General features: G+C 53.3%; 9 protein-coding genes across 9 annotated transcripts; 7 read left to right on the top strand and 2 right to left on the bottom strand.

Moving 5' to 3' along the window:
- Positions 1–245: 245 nt before the first annotated feature.
- On the top strand, positions 246–2541 carry P170DRAFT_350451 (putative PHD finger domain protein; the record flags this gene model as incomplete). The annotated part of the gene is made up of 2 exons (XM_024843804.1): positions 246–2339; positions 2401–2541. The coding sequence occupies 2 exons, from the start codon at positions 246–248 to the stop codon at positions 2539–2541; spliced, it is 2235 nt and encodes a 744-aa protein (XP_024708112.1).
- Positions 2542–3005: 464 nt separating this feature from the next.
- Positions 3006–4751, bottom strand: P170DRAFT_378974 (Gfo/Idh/MocA family protein). The gene is made up of 5 exons (XM_024845470.1): positions 4546–4751; positions 4326–4488; positions 3561–4259; positions 3413–3503; positions 3006–3347 (listed from the first exon to the last, which is right to left on the bottom strand). Exons 1-5 carry the CDS (start codon positions 4564–4566, stop codon positions 3083–3085), a joined length of 1239 nt encoding a protein of 412 aa, XP_024708113.1. The 5' UTR covers positions 4567–4751; the 3' UTR covers positions 3006–3082.
- A 453-nt stretch (positions 4752–5204) lies between these two features.
- On the top strand, positions 5205–6306 carry P170DRAFT_403358 (dihydrodipicolinate synthase family protein; the record flags this gene model as incomplete). The annotated part of the gene is made up of 2 exons (XM_024846471.1): positions 5205–5229; positions 5289–6306. The coding sequence occupies exon 2, from the start codon at positions 5299–5301 to the stop codon at positions 6304–6306; it is 1008 nt and encodes a 335-aa protein (XP_024708114.1). The 5' UTR covers positions 5205–5229; positions 5289–5298.
- Positions 6307–7204: 898 nt separating this feature from the next.
- P170DRAFT_423632 (DJ-1/PfpI family protein) lies at positions 7205–8062 on the top strand (the record flags this gene model as incomplete). Its single annotated transcript, XM_024847516.1, has 3 exons — positions 7205–7269; positions 7325–7517; positions 7628–8062. 3 exons carry the CDS (start codon positions 7205–7207, stop codon positions 8060–8062), a joined length of 693 nt encoding a protein of 230 aa, XP_024708115.1.
- A 1510-nt stretch (positions 8063–9572) lies between these two features.
- On the top strand, positions 9573–11676 carry P170DRAFT_444717 (F-box/WD repeat-containing protein; the record flags this gene model as incomplete). The annotated part of the gene is made up of 2 exons (XM_024850651.1): positions 9573–10642; positions 10704–11676. 2 exons carry the CDS (start codon positions 9573–9575, stop codon positions 11674–11676), a joined length of 2043 nt encoding a protein of 680 aa, XP_024708116.1.
- A 415-nt stretch (positions 11677–12091) lies between these two features.
- On the top strand, positions 12092–13798 carry eb1 (microtubule-binding protein BIM1). The gene is made up of 6 exons (XM_024848736.1): positions 12092–12347; positions 12442–12513; positions 12686–12720; positions 12791–12868; positions 12947–13431; positions 13498–13798. The coding sequence occupies exons 1-6, from the start codon at positions 12334–12336 to the stop codon at positions 13555–13557; spliced, it is 744 nt and encodes a 247-aa protein (XP_024708117.1). The 5' UTR covers positions 12092–12333; the 3' UTR covers positions 13558–13798.
- Positions 13799–13918: 120 nt separating this feature from the next.
- Positions 13919–16017, bottom strand: P170DRAFT_403365 (amino acid transporter; the record flags this gene model as incomplete). Its single annotated transcript, XM_024846472.1, has 9 exons — positions 13919–14387; positions 14447–14776; positions 14828–14847; positions 14915–15292; positions 15358–15430; positions 15490–15589; positions 15649–15672; positions 15724–15794; positions 15871–16017. The coding sequence occupies 9 exons, from the start codon at positions 16015–16017 to the stop codon at positions 13923–13925; spliced, it is 1608 nt and encodes a 535-aa protein (XP_024708118.1). The 3' UTR covers positions 13919–13922.
- Positions 16018–18600: 2583 nt separating this feature from the next.
- P170DRAFT_423636 (uncharacterized protein) lies at positions 18601–19631 on the top strand (the record flags this gene model as incomplete). The annotated part of the gene is made up of 3 exons (XM_024847517.1): positions 18601–18862; positions 18937–19166; positions 19251–19631. The coding sequence occupies 3 exons, from the start codon at positions 18601–18603 to the stop codon at positions 19629–19631; spliced, it is 873 nt and encodes a 290-aa protein (XP_024708119.1).
- Positions 19632–20055: 424 nt separating this feature from the next.
- P170DRAFT_349454 (MFS general substrate transporter) lies at positions 20056–21420 on the top strand (the record flags this gene model as incomplete). The annotated part of the gene is made up of 1 exon (XM_024843736.1): positions 20056–21420. One exon carries the CDS (start codon positions 20056–20058, stop codon positions 21418–21420), a length of 1365 nt encoding a protein of 454 aa, XP_024708120.1.
- Between the last annotated feature and the right edge of the window lie 2660 nt (positions 21421–24080).

The raw sequence follows: 24080 nt of genomic DNA on the forward strand, positions 1-24080 counted from the left end.
CGACTCTCCGACCCTCCGACTTCTCCTCCACGTCGCGTCCCTCTCTCTCTTCCCCTTCCTCTTCCCACCCCCCTCTTTCCCTTTTATTCTGGCTCTGCTAGACTCTTCCCCACTGCCCATGTCTTAATCTTAGCTCTTCTGCATGGTCGCACCCCCGACACCCATGGTGCCTGCCTTGCTCTAAGAGCATCTCCACCCTCCCACCCCTATAGCTCTCTTCCATCTCCACCTCCACCCATTTCGTCATGACCGACTTTCACGACAACTCGGGCGGCGTGATTCTGGACGGCCCATTTGATCCAGACGCGCAAGCCACCGTCACCGACTACATCGACTACACCGAATACCTTCCCGCCGACCTCATCCGTTCCCTCACACTCATTCGTGGTCTAGACGAGAGATATCTGGAGGCCGCGCAGAGTGTCCATGATTTCACTAAGACCTATGGCCAGCTTCCCGACCTCGCGCCAGATACTCGTCCCGATGCGCGCATCTTGCGCAAGGACATCTCCACCCAGATTGATAGCGCGATCAACGCTCGCGAGTCCGCCTATGCCGAAGCCTGCCGTCTCTACGATGTGGTCGACCGTCACTTCAACCGTTTGGATTGCATTCGCCAAAAGTTGAACGCGCTCCCCAAACCGGCCTCACGCGAACCTACTCCCGCACCCCCTGTCCCCGCCGCTACCACCGCGAAACGCAGTAGGCCCTCAAAGAAGGGCGACGAAGGCCCGCCAGCTACGACGCGCATTACGCTCCGACTGGATAATCATGAGAATACCAGACCTGGTCCCAAGTCCCGGGCTCGGCGGTCGGGGATGCCGGCAGCCGGACACCTGGCAGGACTGCATCCAGATTCCCCCATCGCGAGCACCGAACATTCCGACGTGGAGGCCGAACCCAAGGCCGGTCCGTCCGAGTCCCCCATGGAGCTGGCTGTGAGTCCGGCCAAGAAGGAGAAGCAGCGCCGGCGGTCGCGGACCTCGGCGGCCACCCAGGACCCCAACCATGTCACCGCCATCTCGACAAGTAACGCATTGGCCCTGCTCAAACCGCCCCCGGAGGATGCGCAACCCGGTAGTGAGGACATGCCGTGGCTGCGTCTCACCGAATGGGAAATGACCAAGCTCCGCAAGAAGATGAAGAAGAACGCCGTGTGGCAGCCTAGTGAGGTTATGATTCACCGCGAACTGGCTCTCCGAGGTCGGGGATGGGAGGCATACCGCGCAGCTAAGGCCAAGTCGGACGAGGAAGGGACCCAGTTTGTGGACTGCGACGATATCATGAACACCTACATTCCGGGCCAGTTGATCCGACGCACCGAAGGGATGAAGGATCCGGAGGGGACCTACGAGACGAAACTCAGCAACCGGGGCATGAAGCTCAACGAAGCCAAGAAGCTCAAGCGTGAAAACCAGGCGCGGGAACAGGCGGCCCTCGCCGCTGCAGAGGCGGAGCTGGCAGCCAAGCAAGGAGGCGTCGTCGCCCTCGTCAGTTCTCAGGATGCTTCCCTCTCTGAAAAGCCCAGTCGTGCCGCCACCAAGAAGCGAAGTTTCGACGAGAACTCGTCGGCCGTCGTCCCTTCACCTCCTTCTCCCGCTTCGGCTCCTCCTCCTCAGGCTCCCCAGGAAGGTGAGACGCGTGTGGCCCTGCGCAGTTCGGTCAATAAACGCCGTAGGACCAGCAAGGAATCTCCCACCCCAGTGGAGACGAGTGTGAGCACATCCAGCGCTCCGGCCACCACCCTGGCGTCGACTAATGTGCCCGTAGCCGGTGCCGATGATGCAGTTGATGCGCGAAAGCCATCACCCCCCGCACCACCATCCCCAACCGGATCCAAACGTTCCATCCCCTTGACCATCGCCGCGGCGGCCCCGGCCATCAAGGAAAGTAGGACTACCACACCTCCCGTGACGCGGCCTCCCTCTCGACGCCGCTCTGCAGCCGCATCGGCGGAGCCCGTCCCCAACATCACCATCACATTAGGAGGCCGCGAGCTGCGTCGAAAGAGCGCCACGCCTGCCCGCAGAACCCCGATCCCGGAGACCGCCACCGGTGCTGCGGCGCCCATCCGACGTCGCAGACGGCCTGCTCCGGGAATCGTGTCCTCCGGGCAAGACGGCGGCGCTGCAGTCAGTTACGGCCGGCGCAAAGCCAAACCCACCAAGAAGCGCATCGGGGTGCGTGAACCAGGCCTGCCGGACGATCCTCAACAACCCCGCGAGGGCATCCGCATCGACGAAGATGGCGTTTTGGAGGAGATCGATCCGAATGAACCCCGTTATTGCATGTGTGGCGACGTGAGTTTCGGAACGATGATCTGCTGTGAGAACCAAGACGTATGTGTCTGTCCGTTACCGCTTTACACGCTTCCACTTCAGCTAACTGTCTATCCTCTAGTGCGATCGAGAATGGTTCCATCTCGACTGCGTCGGTCTTTCCGAAGTTCCCAGTCGAACCGCCAAATGGTACTGTCCCGACTGTCGAGTGAAGCTCAACAAGGGCACCGACGGGATTGTGCGCAACAATCCTCGCCGTTGAATCCGGTTTACTTGTCTTTTTTTTTAGGCTCTTTTCGGTTGATCCATTCGGTTACTTCTAGCTAGTAGCATTGATATCTCGGACTTTGCCGCCTTCTTCTTCTTTTTTTCCCCGGCATTCTTTTTCTGTTTCTTTTTGTCGGTATTATCATCATCATTCTTTGGCGTTGACGAGTCTACGACATGGTGTCTGAGTTTCCCATTTCCACCTTCCTCAGCGTTGCTTCTATCGGATGAAGGTAGCATTTGGTTCGATCCTGGAATGGATGGCGGCGGTGTTGGGGGTGTTTTTCTTTTTCTTTGATCATGTGAGATTGACGGATTGATTGATTGATTGAGTTCTACGGGCTAAATTGAAGTTTACTATAGATTGAATTCCAGTTTTCGAGCTATCGTCCCAGCGAACGCTTTACTAAACACATACCATAGGTAGCCTTCGCTCATCAGGAGCTTGGTAATGGGCACCGAACAACCGAGATTGGAACCATTGACACCGTTACATTCATTCACATACATGGCGATAAGAGCTATATACAATTCCTTCATTTCAATGCCCAGTGGCCGTTCTCGGAGGTAATCTCCACCGACCGCTTCTCGTCCAGCGAGACCCGTCCAGCCTGCAGGATGGCAGTCGTGGCAATGGTGTTCTTCAGCGTCGGCAGAGGTCGTGCGTCCAGTTGGTCCAGCGTCACGCGGCCCTCGTTGACCGCCGTGACGGCGTCGATGAACTTCTCGAAACTGATGTAGCCGTAGCCCGTCTGGCCAGCGAAGTTGCCCTCGTCATCAGGGGCGTAGCGCATGTAGAACCTGGCTCCGAATGTTAGACAACTGCCCATTCATGTGTGGCTCTCGGCTCTAGGGGGGAAACTTACGGGTTCAACCAGCTCAGTCCGGACTCGTCGCCGGTCACGTCGTAGCCTCGTTTGGCTTGGTTAATGCGCACTTCACCCTTCGATCCCATATCTTCATCACATGGTCAGTCATGTTGTCGGGCAGCCGGGGAGGGACAATCGTGCTTACAGTGGAAGTACTGGTTCGAGTGGACACCCGCCTTCTGAGGCGCCGTCCAGCTAGCAGTGTACACGCCAGTGGCATTCTTGGATAAGTCGGCCTTGTGTCTCCAATCCACGAGCAGGGTGATGGTATCCTCGGTCTCGGGAACGCAGCCCAGCTCCACGGCGGTGCCCTTGGACGCCGACGCGGTGACCTTGACCGGAGTATAGTCCGGCACCATGCTCTCGTTGATGTCAATGTGGTGAGAGTTGAGGTAGTACGAGATGTCACTGTCCCTGCCGGCCCAGGCCTTGAAGGTCTCCAGCTGACTCTTGGGCTGGCTCATGTAGCTGTAGAAGTAGTTGAAGTCGCCCAGGTTCTGGGCCTTGGCGCGTGCGTCGGAGTAGGCCGGGTCGAACCGCTTGTGGTGCTCGATGAACACGAACACGCCGTTCTTGCGCGCCTCCTCCAGCAGCGTGAGGTGGTCGGAGAGCAACTGCGTAGCGGGCTTGGTGATGAGCACGTGGATCTTGCGCTGGATGGCGTACAGGGCAATGGGGAAATGGGTCGGGTCGGGGGTGAAGATGGTGATGGCGGAACCCGGCTCCAAGGCGTCAATGGCAGCCTTGTAGGCATCGGGGTCGGTCTGGTTGTCGGCGGGATAGGAGTCGAATGAGGTATCCAAGCCGTTGTATACTTGCGAGATGTTCTTGTTCAGGTGTTCGCCTGTGCCGCAATTTCCATTAACACCACTGCATCGGCATGTCTATCGCAACTCGAGCTCAAACTTACGGATGCCGGGGTACTTGGAGCCCGACACTCCCACCATGCTCAGTTTGCCGACCTTGCCTCGTCGTCGAAGGTCAAACATCGTCAATCCGACCACGCCGACCTTCTTGTCCGAACCGGAAGCAGCACCACCCACGTAGCCCGTGGTGTACTCGCCGGTACCAACCTAGACGCGTATTCAGCATTTGATCAAACAGACGGCGATCAGGTAGGATCGACTTACCATCAATACACTGGGAGCCATGTTGTTGTCGCCGTCGCTGTCGCGGATGAAGTCCAAAGCTGATTCCTACTGCAGCGGATTATGAGATCTTTTGGGAAGGAAAGCGAATGCGCACAAGCGATGAGAAGAAAACCAAGGAAAAGGACATTGTCCCGGACTGGCGCGAGCACCACAAATAAAGCCGTCCTCGTGGAAATCCCCTCAGCGCAATGGATGACGGAAGAATTGACGCTTTTCTCCATTTCAATAGCCGTCCGTCAGCTGATTCGCGCGATTGTCCATACGGTACCGTACCGTCGGGAATTGATCCGCCGAGCCAGAGGGGCTGCGGCTGCTGATTGGTGGAGAAATGTCCGTCCGGAGAGAGCAGCCGTGGATTAGGAAGGTGGGGGTCTGCCCCTCGTTACCGTTCGTTACGCCCTGTATTCTGGATGTACTCCGCCTGCGCAGTAGGAGAAGACCTTACGGCCTACGGAGTTACCTACTCGTAATTGATCACGACTTCCTTGTCTCCTGCGACTTCGTCCATGGCTTCGTCGCGGGGTAGCCGACCGGCCCGGAAAGTGGAGAGTCGTCTCCCTCCATAGGTATATAGGGCTGTGTCCATCTGCATTCTTCCTCTCCTGCGGTCAGTTTCTCTACATCCCATCTATATACCAGTCCCATACCACCGAACCAGGTGCAGTGCGTGTTTTTCTGTCCCCTAGATATCCAATTGCCTTGCTAATTGTACAATTCTGCAGTCCATCCAACATGTCTTCCCGTACCCCCCTTCGCACCGGAGTCTACGCTCCTACCATGACCTTCTTCAACCCCGACACGGAGGAACTCGACGTCCCTACGATCCGCAAACATGCCGTGCGTCTGGCCAAGGCCGGTCTTGTCGGCTTGGTGACCATGGGATCGAACGGAGAGGCTGTTCATCTGACCCGCGAAGAGCGCAAGACTGTCATTCGCGAGACGCGGTCTGCCCTCGTCGAGGCTGGGTTCCAGAACGTCCCCGTCATCACGGGAGCCAGTGAGCAGAGCATCCGCGGCACCATCGAGCTGACGAAGGAGTCGGCCGAGGCTGGTGCTGAGTACGCATTGATTGTGCCCCCGAGCTACTACCGCTATGCCGTTGGCAACGACCAGACGCTGTATGACTACTTCACTGCGGTGGCTGATGCCTCTCCTATTCCCATCATCCTGTACAACTACCCCGGAGCCGTTTCCGGTATCGACATGGACTCGGATCTCATCATCCGTATCTCTCAACATCCCAACATCGTCGGCACTAAGTTCACCTGCGCCAACACCGGCAAGCTGACCCGCGTTGCTCGCGCGCTCAACGCTATCACTCCCGAGTCCCCCTTGGTGACCCCTCGGAAGAACACTTCGACTAAGAAGGCCGAGAACCACCCCTACGTGGCTTTTGGTGGCATTGCGGACTTTTCGCTGCAGACTCTGGCCTCTGGCGGCTCGGCCATTCTGGCAGGTGGTGCCAACGTCATCCCCAAGCTTTGCGTGCACATCTTCAACCTCTGGAGTGCGGGTCGCTTCGCCGAGGCTGTGGAGGCTCAGCAGCTGCTGAGTGCGGCGGATTGGGTCCTCACCAAGACCGCCATCCCTGGTACTAAGGGAGCTATCCAGTCGTACTATGGATACGGTGGGTATCCTCGTCGGCCTTTGGGACGCCTGAGCGCGGAACAGACTCAGGCTGTGGCCGATGGAATCAAGGAGGCGATCGAATTGGAGAAGACTCTTCCCGACGTCGCCTAAACTGTTTCATACTTTCAATGAATGTAATTTGTATGACTGCATGATCAAAGTCGCGGGCTCGAATTCTAGATGTTCAACCTGTAGTTCATTCCTTCCTCCTCAGCCATCTCTGCAATTGTACAGACATGCCCTACCGGAGAGCCTGGTCTCTCCGGAGTATAGAAATCTCGGACAGAACACCGGGCCCAGAACAATTGCGGGGCTAAATCATGAGGTTATATTTCACCCCCACGCCAGTTAACCAGGCGTTGTATTTCATAGGTGGACAAACTGCAGTGTACTGGAGTGTGGGGGCTCCAATACGAGGGGCACAACGGGCGCGGAAGTACATTTTTTACATCTTTCCCTCCTGTTACAAGTGCGGTAAACAGTACCTACTGTTGATATAATGATCTGCGGTCGACTAGTTTAATTAGCTGCCTAGCCACGGATTATGTTAGTATCGAGTCCAGATGGCATTTTGGGTGGAAGTCTCGAGTAGCGCTCGCCCTCTATACTCACAGCTCTACCTAGAACGCTATTCAATGCTTTTGCCGTGTATTTTAATAGGTACTATCAGTTTGTGATGTAGACCGTGCTTATTGAGATGCGCCAATATGCCAGATACTAATTATGCGACTGGGACTTGCCTCCAGACCTTTTAGCTGGAATTGAAGGGTATCTATTTACTGTCGTAGTGGATGTATACTTCGGTGCCTGCAGCGGAAGGCAAATCGACGCGAGCAGGCATTGCGGGTGGAAAGTCTACGCGAATGTCCCCCGCTAGGCCCGATCCAGTAGCTCCAGAGGAAGTATATAAAAGCTTCACCTTTATAAACGTATCTCAAAGTCAATAACGGCTTAGAAACAGAGTGATTCTCCATCCAGCTTTCAGTTCCAAATACAGCCTTAACATAAAATGTCTCCCATTGACCTCCGCAACCCCGGACGCCCGATCCACGTCGGTGTCATCGTTTTCGACACGTGCGTTTCCTTCTGGCCCTAATAAAGACTAGCACCTAGCTAATGGCGACCTTAGAGTGACCGAGCACCTCGATGTTGCTCCTGTAGGATACTTCTCTTCCATTAGTTCGGACTTCCTCAAAGATGCCCCTCCCCAGCTCCTCCCCGACGAACTGAAGCGGCAAGCTCCCAATTTCGTCTTCCACTGGGTGACCGAGGATGGCAATAAGCCAGCGAATCTGACTGGTAACACGAAGGTTGTTGCAACTGTGAGTCATCAGATTTCTTCCTCTTTTCTTTCCCCTTACTTAATGGGACGACGAAGAGAGGAAACAAAATACAGCCAAGCTGAAAGCTGACCGCACTGTGACCAACAAAGGACTCCTTCGACACCTGTCCAGCCCTCGACATCGTCGTCCTGGGCGCCATGCCCGCCAGTTACCAGCCCAGCCAGACCGAGTTGGCGTTCCTGCGCAAATCTTATGAGGACTGCACCGCGCTCCTTCTGGTCTGCGGCGGATTCCAAGCCGCCCTGGCCGCCGGGATCTTGGAGGGAAAGACCGCCACGGCGCCGCGGCCGGTGCTCGCCATGGTGAATCATATGGCGCCCGGAACCAACTGGGTGCAGAAGCGATACGTGCGGGATGGAAAAGTCTGGACGACTGGATCTCTGCTGAACGGATTTGATATGGTTGCGGCGTTTGGGAGAGAGATTTGGGGGGGACGCGGCTCTTTCCTTGAGATTTTGGAACCGGAAGGTGCTTGGCCCAATAGGGATCTTGATTATAAGGATACTACCGAGTGGAAGATGTAAAAGTCCTGTGTCGGGACTGATGTATCTATCTGCGATGTTGTAGTGACACTTGAAAATGTAGTTGGCCATGACAGATCTAACCCAACCTGCATCTATCACGTATTTGTCAATTATTTGTCAATTATTTGTCAATTATTTGTCAGATATAATTTACCATGCAGACTGTTTGATTTAGGTAATAATGAAATAAAACCCCATTGTACGCAGCATATATAGTGAGTTTGAGTGTCGTAGACGTGGAGGTATATATTTGATCCGATCGGGAATCTAGCCCTAAGTCGGTCGGTCAACGTGGCCACGGGCAGCTCAACAAACGGCAATTATTGACACAAGGTGGCTGACAGGTAGCCTGGAATAATTAGCCAAAAATCTCCAGACCACCATGACCAGCCCCTTTCTTCCAAACCGCCTAACCCCAACACGGGTGGATCAGGGTGAAAAACGGGGTCCCCACGGGGGCGGGAAGGAGATGAGGGCGATCATTGTCGGATGGATTCAAAGGCCTTCCTTCTTTTTCTCCATGGGGACATGTGCATACTCCATACAGAGTACATACATCAACCAGAGCATAATCAGGCAGATGTACATATAACTGGGAAGACATCGATCCTGCGTTGTCCAGTATGTCAGCCTAAGAGTCTCTCTGCCTGAAACCAAGTGTGCGGACGACTTGCTGACCGGGTGGCCAGAGGTGGCCAGTGGCGGCCAGCCGTCCTTTTTTTTTTTTTTTTTCTTTCTTAATTAAAATTTCTCGCCATTGATGATGCAGAAATGAATCAAAAAGAACCCACTGAAAAAGAAAATGCAGGCAAATTCACCCACACACCAATCAGCACGGACGAAAGGACCACTCCAGACTCTGGATTTCCAGTCGGCCTGATCGGGGAGGCAAAAATTCAGCCTCACCGCCCGACAGTAAACTTTCGCCCTTTTTTTCTTTCTCCCCTGACGCTCTTCGCCATCAGCTTTTTTTCTCTTTTCTGTCAGCGTTGCGGTTCTGGTTTCTGTTTTCTTTCCTATCTTTCTTTCTCTCGCCATCTCATTCTTCTCTCTTTTGGACTATTCTGCTTACTCGGGTTTTTTATTCATTCAACGTTCTCTGTTGCTATCTTTATCCTATCTCTGTTTACCTCGACACTTTCCATTCCCTATTCCTATTGTTCACTCTTTGTTTCTCCACGATCGGTTTGGATTTTTTTCTGCATCTGGAATTCTCGATTGATCCGATCCATCCTTCGTGGAGGCATCCCTTGCCGAATAACGCTCAGCCCTCCATAATTCATCTGTCACAGGTTGTCCGCTGTCCACGCAGTCCAACCACTCCACCCTCCACCCTATCCCTTGCGGTTTCGCCCCTGAAATCGTGTCTCAAGTCGTGTTGAAGGGGATCTCTGGGTGTCTGTATATAATTCGATTTGCGCGGCCCACTAGATCTTCGGCGCGATCCCCCTATCCTCGCTTCTTGGCTATTGATTAATTTCTGTCTCTCTCCCCCCTATCTTCTATCGCCATGACTCCACGAGACCCGATCGCCTCTTCGTCCCGACGACGTCCCTCCCTTTCGCTCAGAACTCGACCCCGTACCGCTACCTCGTCGACCTTTCAGCCGTCCGCACTTGAACATGACGCCTGGAACAGACTGTCCGTGCTAGACGCGGCCGAAGACGATGAAGGGCAGGTTGTGGAAGAAATGAACCACTTCCCCGAACCCGTCCCAAGGCGTCGTGGAGCCAAGAGCTTCTCTAGTCTCCGTCATCCTGTGGACGGGCTGCGCGCTCTCGGCCGTCGCTTGTCGGTCACCATTCGCAATAAATCGACCCGACATGCTTCCCACCATCACGAGGAGAACACCCTGTGCCAGGGTTATGAGCATACCACCAACGGAAATGCGGCCCCGTCGAGGCATAGCTGGTGCAGAGGTTCCAGCATCAACCGTCGCGCATCGCTGAACAGCGTGCCCGGCCTGCACGGGTTTTACGCCCCTACTGCCGGCATCAACGGTCCCATTCCTGGCAATGGACTGGAGCCCCCGATCCTTCCAAACGACATATACGCAGGTGCGGCTGCTCGAGCTGCCGCTGCGGCTCAGAATGAAATGGCTCGAGTCGAGCGCGACAGTGCCAAATTGTCTGATGCGAGGCTGCCGCAGGATTCGGAAAGTGGCATCGGCATTGACCTGCGTGATCGTTCGGATGACCTCTCCGATGTTGACCTCGAGGATATCGTACGCCTCGATCCGGTGGACTCTTTGCCAACGGAGATCATGTCTCAAGTTTTCAGCTATCTTGATCCCGAATCTCTGATGCAAGCCGAATTGGTCTCTCATGCGTGGAGGGGCCAGGCATCCTCCCAGCATATCTGGAGACAGGTATTCCGTCGTGTCTACGGACACAGCCGCCCCAGTGGCGTTTCCTCCAAGAAGAAGCAGTCTGCAGGATTGGGGAAGACCATTCCCAATCAAGACTGGAAGAGGATGTTCTTCGTCCGTCGTGCCCTAGACGACCGCTGGAAGGAAGGCAAGGCTGCTGCCATCTACCTCCACGGACATACGGATAGTGTATACTGCGCGCAGTTTGATGAGTATGTACCCCCTTGAACAAGGATCTTGACAATATTTATTCATACTGACAATGGTCCGCAGGGACAAAATCATCACCGGTTCTCGTGACCGGACTATCCGTGTATGGGATGCTCACTATCCCTGGCCATGTCGCAAAATCATTGGTCCTCCCCCGGGAGATGTTCCTGGCGTCGGGCCGGTGAACAATACAAGTCAGCAGTCGTCAGGAAAACCTCCATTTCTGACCATCTGCCCTCCCCCCACACTCGCTGACGGGATTGTGACCCCGATGGACCAGTCCTCGGACTACCATAGTGCTTCGATCCTGTGCCTTCAGTTCGATGAGGAGATCATGGTCACTGGATCATCAGACTTCTCGTGCATTGTGTGGGATATTCACAGCGACTACAAACCGGTTCGTCGCCTTGAAGGCCACCGAGCTGGCGTGCTGGACGTCTGCTTTGACGAGCGGTACATTGTCTCGTGTTCCAAGGATACCACCATTTGCGTCTGGGATCGTCAGACCGGAGCCCTCGTGAAGAGGCTGGTCGGACACCGCGGACCGGTCAATGCCGTCCAGCTGCGAGGCGATCTGGTCGTTTCTGCAAGTGGGGACGGAGTTGCTAAACTGTGGAACATCACGTCGGGTCTGTGCATCAAGGAATTCCCTAGCAAAGACCGCGGTCTCGCGTGTGTCGAATTCAGCGACGATGCGCGGACCATCCTCACGGGGGGCAATGACCAGGTGATCTATCAGTTTGATGCCAACACTGGCGAGCTGGTGAATGAGCTCAAGGGCCACGTGGGCCTGGTCCGGTCTCTGCACTTGGATAGTATGAGCCAACGAATTGTCAGCGGCAGCTACGACGTCAGCGTCAAGGTGTTTGACGCGCAGACTGGCGAACTGTCAATTGACCTACCAGGATGGACCACTAGCTGGATGCTGAGTGTGAAATCCGACTACCGGCGTATTGTGGCCACCAGTCAAGACTCTCGCGCCGTCATCATGGATTTCGGATACGGTCTTGACGGTATCGATCTACTGGAAGAATAAAATAATCTAATGAACAGGGCATTTGGTTTGCCATACTTGGAGATTTGCTGGACATTTTTGACGAGAAAAGCCTTCGGTTTTGGAGTTCTTCACGAAATAATATGGGGGAGTTCTTTTTGTTTCTTCTGATTTCTCTTTTTTTTTTGTGCTTAGAGTATCTGGGATACACGTCTTTTTGGCAAGCGATAGATTTTTTTTTTTTTTCTTTTTTTCTATTTTTTCTTTGCTTTCCGCTGGTGATATTCGTCTCATGCCTGTTGCGTCTAGACTATATTTTTTGGTATATATAGAAGTCAAACAACCGTTGCTTCTTTTGCATGATTTGTCCTGTTTGTCTGGATTTCCCCCCCGAATCCTGCCTGAGGCAGCCGTACCTTAAGACCGGACGACCGCCCGGCTCTGATTGGCCGGCGGCGCCCCCTAGCGCCAGGCGGACCCGTGGGTTTTGTCGACAGCAACAAAACAATCCTCTTCTTTTGGGTCTTTCCCTCTTCCTCGTCATAAACAGCGATCCAACACTGCCTGGAAAGGGGTCTGCTCTTCCACGCTTCCCGTCTCATTTCCTCTCCCTGTCCATTGTTCTCCCGCGGTATCTGTGCCGTCGAATCTCTACCCCGATTTCCAACACCACCACCGTTTTACGCCATCTACCCCACCATGGGCGAATCCAGGTTCGTTGGGCATCTCCCCTCTTCATGGACCGTTTGGCTCCTGAAGAACTCTTTTCCTGCAGAATGTGACAATTAACCATGTGTGATCGACCAGACAAGAGCTGTTGGGATGGCTCAACAACCTCCTGCAGCTGAACCTAACCAAGATCGAGCAGATGGGAACCGGGTATGAACAACGCTCCTTTGACTCTACACGCAGTGCAATTCCTCCCGCTTTGGCGATGGACTTGCCCCCCAGGCCATCTTGAGACAACGGGTGGCAAGAACATTCGCAGCGAAAGCTTTCCCCCACTATCCGAGTATGGCCAGGACACGCTGATGTGGTAAATCTTGCACAGTGCTGCCTTGTGTCAGATTTTTGATTCGATATTCAGTGAGTGCGACCCGGAGACTTAATGTGTGTTCTACTCTGAAATAAACCCGCTAATGTGTTATCTCTATAGTGGATGTTCCCATGTCTCGCGTGAAGTTCAACGTCAACACCGAATATGCCTACCTCCAGAACTTCAAGGTCCTTCAGAGTATGCCTTCCTCTATGCATATCGCAACAAATCACCTTTTGTGGGGATGTTCCCTGCGCTGACACAACCCCGTTTTAGACGTCTTCGCCCGCCACCACGTCGACAAGCCGGTCCCCGTCGAGCAGCTTACGAAATGCCGCATGCAGGACAATCTGGAGTTCCTCCAGTGGGTGAAGAGGTACTGGGATCAGCACTACCCCGGAGGCGATTACGATGCCGTCACCCGTCGGAAGGCTTCCGGCGGTGCTCCTACCTCGGCAGCCAGCTCTCGTGCGGGCGCGACCTCTGCCGGAGCCACGCGTCGGGGAACTACGCCCACCGTTGGAGGAAGTCGTCCTCGCGTTGCCGCTGGCGCTGGCGCGGCCAACGTTTCCGCCCTGCAGCAGGAGATCGCTACTCAGAAAGAGGCCATTGGCGGTCTGGAGAAGGAGCGGGACTTTTATTTCGCCAAGCTGCGCGACATCGAACTGCTCCTGCAGAGTGCCATTGAGGCGGACCCCGAGTTGGACAAGGAGGAGGACTCGTTAGTCAAGCACATCCAGGGCATTTTGTACTCGACAGAGGTAAGCCCCTTTCCTCTCCTCCTACTGGTATACTGGGTCATGTCTATGTTACTAACGCCCGCACAGGAAGGATTTGAGATCCCTGCGGAGACCGAGGCAGGCGCGGATGAACTGGAGACCTTTTAAGTCCATGGTTAGGAACGTCTGTCCGTTATTAATACCCCCCGTCGTAGTGTCGCTAGCGTTGAATGCGTGGTCTTCGACCCGTGTACTTGAATTGCTTTTAATACGTTGAATTGGACCGTTTGGAGAAGGACCGAGAAAATAAAGGGGGTGTGCATTACTTCACTTTGTGTGTATAGTTTGGAGACAGAAATCTGGTTGTCTTTCCCGAGCCTGGGAAGCAAAATCTTAATAGATTTCCTTTCGTCGTTTCTTTTTCTTGTGTTCTAACCCGATCCCTCCTGACTCAGGTATTAACCGGTCCAGCCCAGTTACTATGAACACCCAGAGACCTATGGCCTATGCTGCAAGGATCATCCTTTCCCCTGTCACACCTCAATCACGGGTCCATGATAATGCTTCCTCGCCCATCCCAGGTAATACACCACAGCTAAGATGGTCACGCCCCCAAAGATCACGATGCTGTAATTCATGTCCGCCGCAGACGGATGCGTCTTCGGTGGCCAGCACCCGAAGAACATCATGATCACCGTGAAGATGATGGCGAAGACATTGTTCGCTAGTCCGATCCATCCTTTGAGTCTGAAAGGTCCCCACAGGAAGGGTTTCCGACCGGGTCCTCCGTCCTCGCGAGGATCTGCAATGTCGCTCCTCATTCTGCGGTAGAGCAGCAGGGAGAGGGAAATCAGGTAGGAGGCGAAGAATCCCTCCAGGACCAGCGACAGAATGATGTTTAGCACGACGGATGACCCGATGTTGATGAGGCTGAGAAGACCGGCGGCGACAACGATGACGCAGGTGCTGTGGAATGGGACCGAGGTTCGCGAGTTGACCTATTTTCATTTCTGAATTAGCTGACGGTTTGGGCCCTATTGAGACGCGATGTACTGACCTGACGGATCCATCGCCAGCCCGGGATGGCTCGCTCGCGCGAGAAGGACCATAGCATGCGGCTACCGGACGAAATTGCACCGACTCCTGCGCACGCTTGCAGGATGGCGACCATGCTCGAGAGAACGATTGCAGCCCCTTTGCTTTTGGTCGAGCTGGCCAGGATGTCCATGAATGGGTACGCGGCGTTGGATTCGATGAGGGCAGACAGATCTCCCGCGGTGAAGAGAAATGCGATTAAAATGCCGAAGCCGAGGGTCCCATTAATCAGAATCGCAAATAGCATGGATTGCGGCACGACCAGACTACTATTTGCGACCTCTTCAGCCATCTGTATCAGGGGTCAGTGACAGTGTGGTGCGAGCGCTTGGTGATCACTCACATGGACGGCGCCGTCCGTGCCTAGAGAAAGATGATATCAGGTTAGTCAATCAATCTTATGGTCAGCTGGGATCGTGTCCTTTCTTACCGAGGAAGGCTGCAACCGTTCCTTTGAGGCCAACGAGCGTTGCAAGAGTAATGTCATGCCAGCCGCCAAAATTGAATGTCAGAGTGAAAACCGCTCGTGGGTCAGCTCGTGGACCGAGATAGACGAGCGGGATCAAGACGGCGAAGAAACCAAGCACATGGATGATGAGAATGAACACTTCGATGACTGGCAAGATCATTCCCAACCATGTATTCAGTACCGTGCAGATGAGCAAGATTCCCCACATGATGAACGTGACATGCCAGCCTTGGGGATCGTACTCGGGCACGTTCATTGCAACCGCGCTTTGCAAAACACTGCCAGCCAAGTAGACGGTTGCCGTTGGACCTGCAGTCCATGCTAGAATGCAAATCGAACCTTTTGTTTTCTCGTTAGGATCCTGAGAGACATTGGGGAAGACAGACAAATTGCGGTGCGAATACCGGTGACGTGACTGAGGAATCGCTGGGATGACTTGGGAGCAAGGAGAAAAGCCCAGTGGTATTGTCCTCCAGCCTTGAGAAGAGATCAGACACATGGCTAAAGCATGGAGCATTCTTCGCATGGATTCCTACCGAAGGGAACATGCTTGCCAATTCCCCCATCGCGAGAAAGATGCTCACAAAGCCGATCCAGACTGCGATGTATCCATACACTAGTCCAGCTGGACCGCCGCTAAAAGTGAGATCAATACTGGACACTCATGGTTCAAGATCTTTTCATGGAGTATATACTTCATCAAACCCAATTGGATATTCCTAGATCCGAGTCAGATATTCCAATTGCGGAATTAGATGGTGATAACTAACATGATCATTGCTTCCCATGTCAGCATAATACTACAAGCAAACCCGACGGTGCTTGTCAAGCCAAATCTTCGCTTGTGAATGTGAACACCATATATGAGTCGAGAAACGAAACCTCGCGTGGGTTTTAAGAATGACTACTTTACCGACCTTCAAAGCTTCTCTTTTTCCGATTCTAGCAAGCTCAATGGCATCTTTGTTGGACTGAGACGCATCGCTTTTGTCAAAACCCGTGTTCTCTTTGACAATTGGCGCGCGTAGCTCAAGGTGACTGTCGGATGCAAGATAATGAGCCATGGTTGATGGAAATCGGCGCGATGACTTGACTTATGGGTAGAAAGAGAGTTGAGTATAAGAGAGAAAGCGTTGGAAGGGTCGATTTTCAGGCCACAACAGGCACGAAACCCGTGACATCCAGTGACTTTGTGTTGCCTCAGTTTGGCCTTACAACTCCTTGAAACCAACAAAGACCATCTCACCTACACCGTCGCACAGGGGATGACGTGAGCATTAATAATGTGACGCAAAGGTGAATTGATCAGTGCCATGTTATGCAACTGCTTTTGCTGTATCACACGGACAATATGTGAGTTGGAAATTGGACCTAGGGATGTGTGCGAGTGTCGGCTAATACGGAACCCGGACTGGATATAGACTACGGACTCTCGTCGGATTTTGAAGCCATCTGGGGCCCCCAGTTTTCTGGCCAACGAGCATCGAAGCGTTTAGTGACACGGCGTTGATTAGCCTGGCGAGATGTCTGCCTTCTCCCGTGATCGCGTGTGGTATACTCTACGAATGGGGTTGCACAAAGAGGGACGTGTCTTTACGGAGTCTTTCATTCCAAATCATTATTGGATTGAGGCTATAGTCGAGCCCAGGAGTGTCCGTGCAGAAGCCAATATCCCGTGGGATGATCCTGATTTTTCATACTATCGATGGCCGGCTTCGCGAATTCTACATCTAGGTCTTGATCATTAACGATCATATTCTCTTTGTCTCTGGTTGTTTCAAACATGGAAGACCACAGCCCAGCGATCAAGGTTATTAGCTGCTTTTTGATGATTACGTCGTGTGGTGTCGTGGCAGCTTGTCTTATCACAAGTTGGCAGGCGCTAAGGAGAAAGCTCCTGATCGTGACTCTGCTCATAGGAGCTCTGGTAAATATCCCCTCAATTGTTTCATTCCAGGGGCGTCTTATGGAAGAGTGGAAGCTAACAAGCTACAACGACCGCAGATATCTTCTTTACTAGCCGGAATAGCGGCATCCATAGCCGCAGAGTATGGCCTAGGGATGTCTCCCGACAAGAACTCCGATGCGCAATTTGCGAGAATGCAAAAGGCCGTATATGCCACCGAAATTCTCCACGTTTTGACTCTGGGCCTCGGAAAGCTATCCTTTATAGCCCTTTTTTACGTTCTTTTATCGTCGACCCGCTGGTCGAGAGCTGTTATCGCGGCCGCAGGTTTCCTGTTCCTTTGGACCGTAACTATGGTCATTGCTGTTTCGCTGGAGTGTCACCCTCCTGAAGTCTGGAATCTGGCAGAGGGATCCTGTCATGATCTGGTGAGCTTCTAAATATGACTTCACTATGCATCGCTTGTTAATACAGTTGAAGACTGCACTCTGGATATATTTCGGTGTTTCCAACATTGTTATCGAGATTCTTCTCATCACGCTGCCATCATTGCTGGTGTACAGCATACATATGAGCTTGCACAAACGTGTTGTGGTCATCGGATGCTTTAGCATCAGGATTTTGTAAGTGTTATCCATGCATCACCACCGATCCATCGAAACTAAACAATCTTTTCTCCTAGGGATGTTGCTGTGACGGCCGTCCAGATCCGCTATACCCAGGCGTTCGGAGCTCGCTCATCTATATCGCTTGAACTCTGGCCATGGATCATGTGTAGCCAGGTCCTGCAGACCGTGACTATTATTTCAGCCTGTGTGCCATATCTTCGCGAGTTTCTTAGATCCTTTCCAAGTGGAATGTTCCAGCCTATTGAGAAGCAAAACACGGGGCTACGGTACGCATACGGATCGACAGGGCATACGGGCAGTGATGCAACACTCAAGCACGATTATGCATTAGATGATTTTAGTCATATGTCTTGAGATTTCAAAAACAAGAACAAATCATGCAATCAAAAGAGAATCCCGAAAACCCAGCTCTGTCATTGTCGTTGTCGTCGTCGTCATTTAGCAATGGAAGCGACTTCGAATTCATCAGGGCTCGTCTCAGGAATGGGAGACTTCTTCTCGATTGAAAAATTTTCGCCATCGAGATCACGGATTGGACGGCCCATGATGGCCGTAGCTAGGGCAAGGCTGATAAGAACGGAAAGCCGCATGTCTGTTCTCTCGATGGGATGCTCGCCTCGTTCTATTTTCAGGAAGGCAAATGCTAGTCCTGCGAAGATTTAGCTCGTCTTCTGGATTTTGAAGGTTAAAGTGGTGCCAGTACCTTTGCAAGGTCTGTAATACTTTTTTTCAGAAACAACAGAGCCGGACGAACTTCCAGAGACAAGAGACCGGGATCGGACGATGAATTTGTAGGTGAATGTTGCTCGACCAGGCTTTACCTCGAAGGGAAAAAGAACTGCATTTGCTGATTCCTCGGGGCAAATATGATTCGTTCTGTGTCACGGTGGTCATGTCATCGTTATACAGATAATGAGATTCTTTGGCCACTAGTGACTCGAACAGCTCACATGCCTGCTCTCGGTGCATCATGTAGTACAACCTGGTAGCAAACAATGAAAGATGGTCAGGATCGGATAAGCTCGGCCGAATGAGGCTGATAATAGGATTGTGTTTCTCATCTTCGAGGACACCAGCCCAGCGTCGTTTTCATCTGTTGCAAGCCGCCCAGAATGTATCCGCACGAGGATCGTAAGCAAGCTGATGAAGCCGAACGGCCCTTGATCCAGGACCCGGAAAGCGAGGGAAATCTTGGCCGGGGCCCCTCGTCGTCGCTTTTCCAAGTTCAACGATTGAAAACAGCCCTTCTTATGATAGCACTTATCCTCTCGTTGCTAATGAACGCATGGTGGCTTTTGGTTGAGCGTAAAAACGATGCCTCGTCCAAGAAGCCGACGCCGTGGGAGACATTTTCGGCCCAACGATCTCCCTATAGTACGTCTTGAAGGGCCCTGCAAATACAGACGATGGGATTATGTTGGAAATGGCTAATATGTTCATATTGCTAGCTGGACTCGCCTTCGATGTGCCAATCCCCTACGCTCATGATACCGAGTACACAAGTTCCAACGAGACCCATGCAGACTACATGTGGGACAGCTTGAGTACCGATCCGATGATCATTGCTCCTACTCAGGAATGGGCCGAACGCATGAACCTTCCCAGCTCTTGGGAGTTCCCCTGGGATTCAAACCGAAGGATCTATTTCGTCAAGGTGTTCCATCAGTTGCACTGTCTGGTAAGTAGCCAAATACCATCCCACCCGCCATTGATTGCCGCAGCGTCCAAACAGAACTGCTCACATTGAATGCCACTCTTGTAGAAAGTCATGCGTAGATCATTCCATGATTTGCAGGCTACTGGAGAAACCCCGATACCCTCGGGACACGTCGAGCACTGCCTGGATAGCTTGCGTCAAGACCTGATGTGCACCGCGAACGACACTCCCATGCCGTCGCTGGAGCTCTTGAATGGTAGTGGTGAAGGCCAAATGATGCAATGCAAGGACTTTGACAAGCTCGTCGCCTGGACGCAAGATCCGGAGCGCAATGCTTGCTACAAACGGTTAACCACGAGTGATTTCAAGCCGATCGTGCACAGTATTGAGCGATATGCCTTTTGTCCGGCTGATAGCCAGCATTTTACCGCGATGAGCCGGTATTTCGAAGAGCATGGGCATTATGCGGATCCTTTTGCGGAATAGTTGGTTGCATATTTTGGATATTAGTCGTACTATAAAGCCTTAGCTCAACCCTGATCCCAAGGATCAGCATGTCTTCTTTGTCCTCGATGTTTGAGCCCTTGTGTAACCCAAACATCCCCTAAATGAGGGGCCACAGCACCCCGACCAGCCTTTAATTTTGGGTCGACTCGTTGCATCCCATCTTCTGGCATGGCTGAAGTGAGGCAGATGGAGCAGCAAGTCGAGCAAGAGAAAGAAGCGGATACCACCGTGAGTCCAACGACATGCATTGTGGAATTCACCGAGAACGATGAAGCCAACCCACTCAACTGGCGCCAACCGTACAAATGGTTGATTGTGATTCTCGTGGCCAGTCTTTCTGCGGTGGTGTATGTACACCCTCACGCCATCCTTTTCCATGATACCAGATCCTAACCACTGGCATATGCGCAGTCAATTGTCCACCATCATCGCGGCGCCCGTCTCCCCTCCCATCCTGATCGGCTTCCATTCCAACAATGCCCTTTACCGCACTCTCATCGTGTCCATCTGGGAGCTCGGCGAGATCGTGGCTCCTCTGATCTGGGGGCCTCTCTCCGAGCTCTACGGACGACGCTGGGTGCTCAGCATCGCCAACGCTCTCTTCATCGCCTTCCATGCCGGCACCGCCCTGAGCACCAACATCCAGATGCTCATCGCCTTTCGGTTCCTGAGCGGAGCAGCCACGGCCTCCTTGCCCATTGGCCCGGGGATCGTGAGGGATCTGTTCGCGGAAGAGCGCCGCGGTCGCGCCATGTCCGTCATGTCTCTGACGAGCACGTTAGGGGCCGTGGCGGGTCCCATCGTGGGATCTTATCTGGCCGAGAGGGAGGGATGGAGGTGGGCGTTTTGGCTGCCGACCGTCGTGGCCGGCGCCCTCGCGCTGCTGCTGTTGGCGGTCTATCGTGAAACGTATCAGGTTACCATCCTGAAGCGAAAGGCGCAACAGCGCCGTCGTGAAACGGGGAACTTGGATCTACGATCGAAGTATGAAACAGGAGAGACCGACGCTAACTCTACTACCGGCGCGGTCACCAAGCTCTTCCATGCCTTCATCCGGCCATTGCGCCTGCTCGTGCGGTCCCCCATGCTGATCCTGATTACGGTCTACATCAGCGTGGTTTACGGATACACCTACCTCATGATGACCACGATCGCGCCCGTCTTCCAGGAGATCTACGGCTTCTCGACGGGCGCGTCGGGGCTCTGTTTCCTGGGCCTCTGCCTGGGACTCGCCCTGGGCGCGTTCATCTGCAGCTTCGTGCTCGACCGGTACATCCGCATGGCGAAAGCCAAAGCCAGCGCGCAGGCACAGGCACAGACCGGATCGGAAGGCCCGTCATCTGCTCCGTCCCCGATCACCCCCGAGCACCGTCTGCCGCCGGTCCTCGTCTCCTGCGTCTTCATGTCCACGGGCTTCTTCCTCTTCGGCTGGACGGTGCACGCCCACGTCCACTTCATCGTGCCCATCATCGGCACCGCCGTCATCGGTCTCGGCCTCGTGGCCACCACCATCACCCTGCAGACTTACATCGTCGACGTGTTCGGCATCTACGCGGTCAGCGCCACCAGCGCGATGCTGGTGCCGCGCAACGCCAGCGCCGCGTTCTTGCCGCTGGCCGGACCGCCGCTTTTCCAACGACTGGGGTATCATTGGGGCGGGACGCTGTTAGGGCTGGTGGTGCTGGCGTTTGCCGTGATGCCGGTGGGGTTCATGAGATGGGGAGCGAGATTGAGAGGCAAGGATCGAACCGATGGTTCGGAGGGTTGATGATAGTAATGAGAAGTACCTGTAGCATGCTGGAAAATTTTTGGCACGATGGTCATGCAAGGAGAGAGGGAGGAGACATGATGGGTTCTGGACTCGACGGGCCAGTCGTAGTCGAAGCATAAAAAGCCCAAATTTTGTTTACGGAGGAGCTCTCGTCCGGACACGGCAGGACGCATGTCGATCAGGAAGTAAACAATGATCTCACGCCGAGCAAATGGAAAGAGTCGAGAAGCCCCGAACGGCACAAAACAAGGACGGAAGTGGGTAGTAGTACGGAGGACTTCAGTGCAACGCTGGATCTCCCATCTGAGGCCGTATATAAATAGTAAGTCGTACGAGGGCAGTGGGGACGTGAAACCAACATACGTACGCTGGATGTTGGTCGTTGGTTACGATGGACAGGACACTGGACGTTACTCCGTATATTGAACGAGGTCCTGGGATCCTCTGAGCGAGATGAAGATGACCGTCGCGTGAAGAGCAGCCGACAGACAACGGCTGGATAGATTAACATTAATCTCAGGCCGTACCTTGCAGAAGATTACGGCGTCTCCACGGCGGACTCGAAGGTGATAAGTTCATAACGGGCGTTCCCCCTTGCGTGCTCGAGGGCCGGAATGCCGTTGGGCCCCGCTTATCAGAAAACTCTGGCCGATCCTTCTGCAACGACAGTACGGAGTAAAGTAAGAATCCATAATAGACCTCGTAAGATAATCTCCCACCGCGGGAAGTCGACGGTTCCTGCAGCTTCGGTCTGGTCGCCGGTCGCCGTGATTGGCTGCGTTCTGACACCCGACATTCCAGGCCACGCCGGGTGGGGCCGTCGATATGAAATATGTTCTTCGATCTAGAGATGGATAGGAGATGGAAAGAGAAATGAATATGGATAGAGGTAGAGGTAGAGATAGAGATAGAGATAGAGATAGAGATAGAGATAGAGATAGAGATAGACAGAGAGAGAGAGAGAGATAGAAATGGATAGACAGAGAGAGAGAGAGAGAGAGAGAGAGAAATGATGGTGAAACTTGGCCGCGGCGTTTTATTAACCTCAGCCTTGGCGCCCCCGTTTTGGGCGAATGACCGGCAGTCCCGATGCGGTCGTACGCAGTCTGTACCGCTGAGGGCCTCATCGTCTCATGTCCCAATTCCTTGTCGATGCATCCATCAATTTTCAACTTGGTCCTGATGGGCTCCTCGTAGCCCTTGAATGAAGGGACAATCTGAGATCCATATTCCATTCCATCCCAATTCTCTCACCAATTTCCATCCACCACTCGCTTATCCTATCTCCAATCTCATTCTATCCGGTCGGGTGGAGATGGCCCCTGTATCGTGACCACTAGTGACCCTGCAGGTCTAAGACCGGCCGTCGTGGTTATTCTTAGGCCTGGCCTGATCGATCTCGTTGTCGCTCTCTCACGCTCTCCCCTCTCGGTCTCCCTCTCTCTCTCTCTCCCTCTCTCGCTTCCTTCCTCGCTTCTTCGACCTTTCCCCCATCAGCCTCCCTTATCCTCCTCCCCCTCCTCCCCTCCTCCTCGTCTTCCCCTCCCCCTCGTCCGTCTATCCTTTCTACCTTGTCCCTTCTCTCTCTTGTCCCTCATTTTTCAAATTGAATTGTTTGAATTCGTCCCCGGAGATCTAAAGGTGGTGGGCGACAATCGACGGGAATCCCCCCTCCGAGTCGGCTCTCCAGGACCCGTCCTGAATCAAGCGTTGACCGACAACCACGGAACGGCCTACGACCGAGCAACAGAGACAAAAACAATTAACCAAACCTCCTGGGTCCGGAACCTAGGTGTCAGCGTGGATCCTTGGTCCGCCGGGAAAAAGTCGACGGATCGGAAATAAATTCGACGATCACCTCGCCGCATCGTCCGTCCGAAGCTTCGAGCTGTCCACACCTCGACGCCCGCACCTCGTCCCTCGCCTGTTGTCCCCGGCGAGAATGGATTAACCGGGGAATTCTTGGGTTTAAAAAAAAATTACAGTGATTAATAGACGGATCAGGCAAGGTGCAAGGGGTCTTTTTACGAACTTTGCTTTTTCTTTTTCTTTAAAAAGAAACGGAAAGCACCGAGGTGGAACTGATCGTGTTGCTCTTCGACGGGTAGGTCTAGACATCTTCGCAATGGGTTTCGATGTCTTACAGGGCCCCGGCTAACTGACTCGCCCCCACCATCAGTCGTCCATGCCTCTCGATCTTTGATTTTTCTTTTCTTTTCTATCTCGATCTTTTAATTGTCGGCTGCCATACCAGCTGACGTCCGCTCCTTGGTTTTTCACGAAACGCAATTTATAACCCAACGACTTAATATCGGATTGTCTAGTGTTTAATCGCTCCTTCGACAAACTCGGATCTCGATATCGCCTTCTTTTGCATACCCGATTGATTTCATTCCTTCGACTTTCGAATTTCCTCGTTCAATTATCAACGTTCTTTCGATCTTTCGTTTTTTTTCAAGCTTCCGACTGGCCCAAACTGCCCTCGAGAAGCTGATCGTCGTGCAGGCAGGCATTCCACTCTTTTTCGTCCTCGATCTTCTCGTTGTTCGCCTGGGTTCGTCGACCCGACTCATTGATACCGGTGGAGACTTGTTGCCGTTCGATCTTTGTGAAACGGACCATTTCCCGATTTAGCACATTCCTGAGTGACGGCAGCT

The sequence above is a fragment of the Aspergillus steynii genome (genome assembly GCF_002849105.1).
Source record: "Aspergillus steynii IBT 23096 chromosome Unknown P170scaffold_2, whole genome shotgun sequence".
In the NCBI taxonomy this organism is placed as follows: domain Eukaryota; kingdom Fungi; phylum Ascomycota; class Eurotiomycetes; order Eurotiales; family Aspergillaceae; genus Aspergillus; species Aspergillus steynii.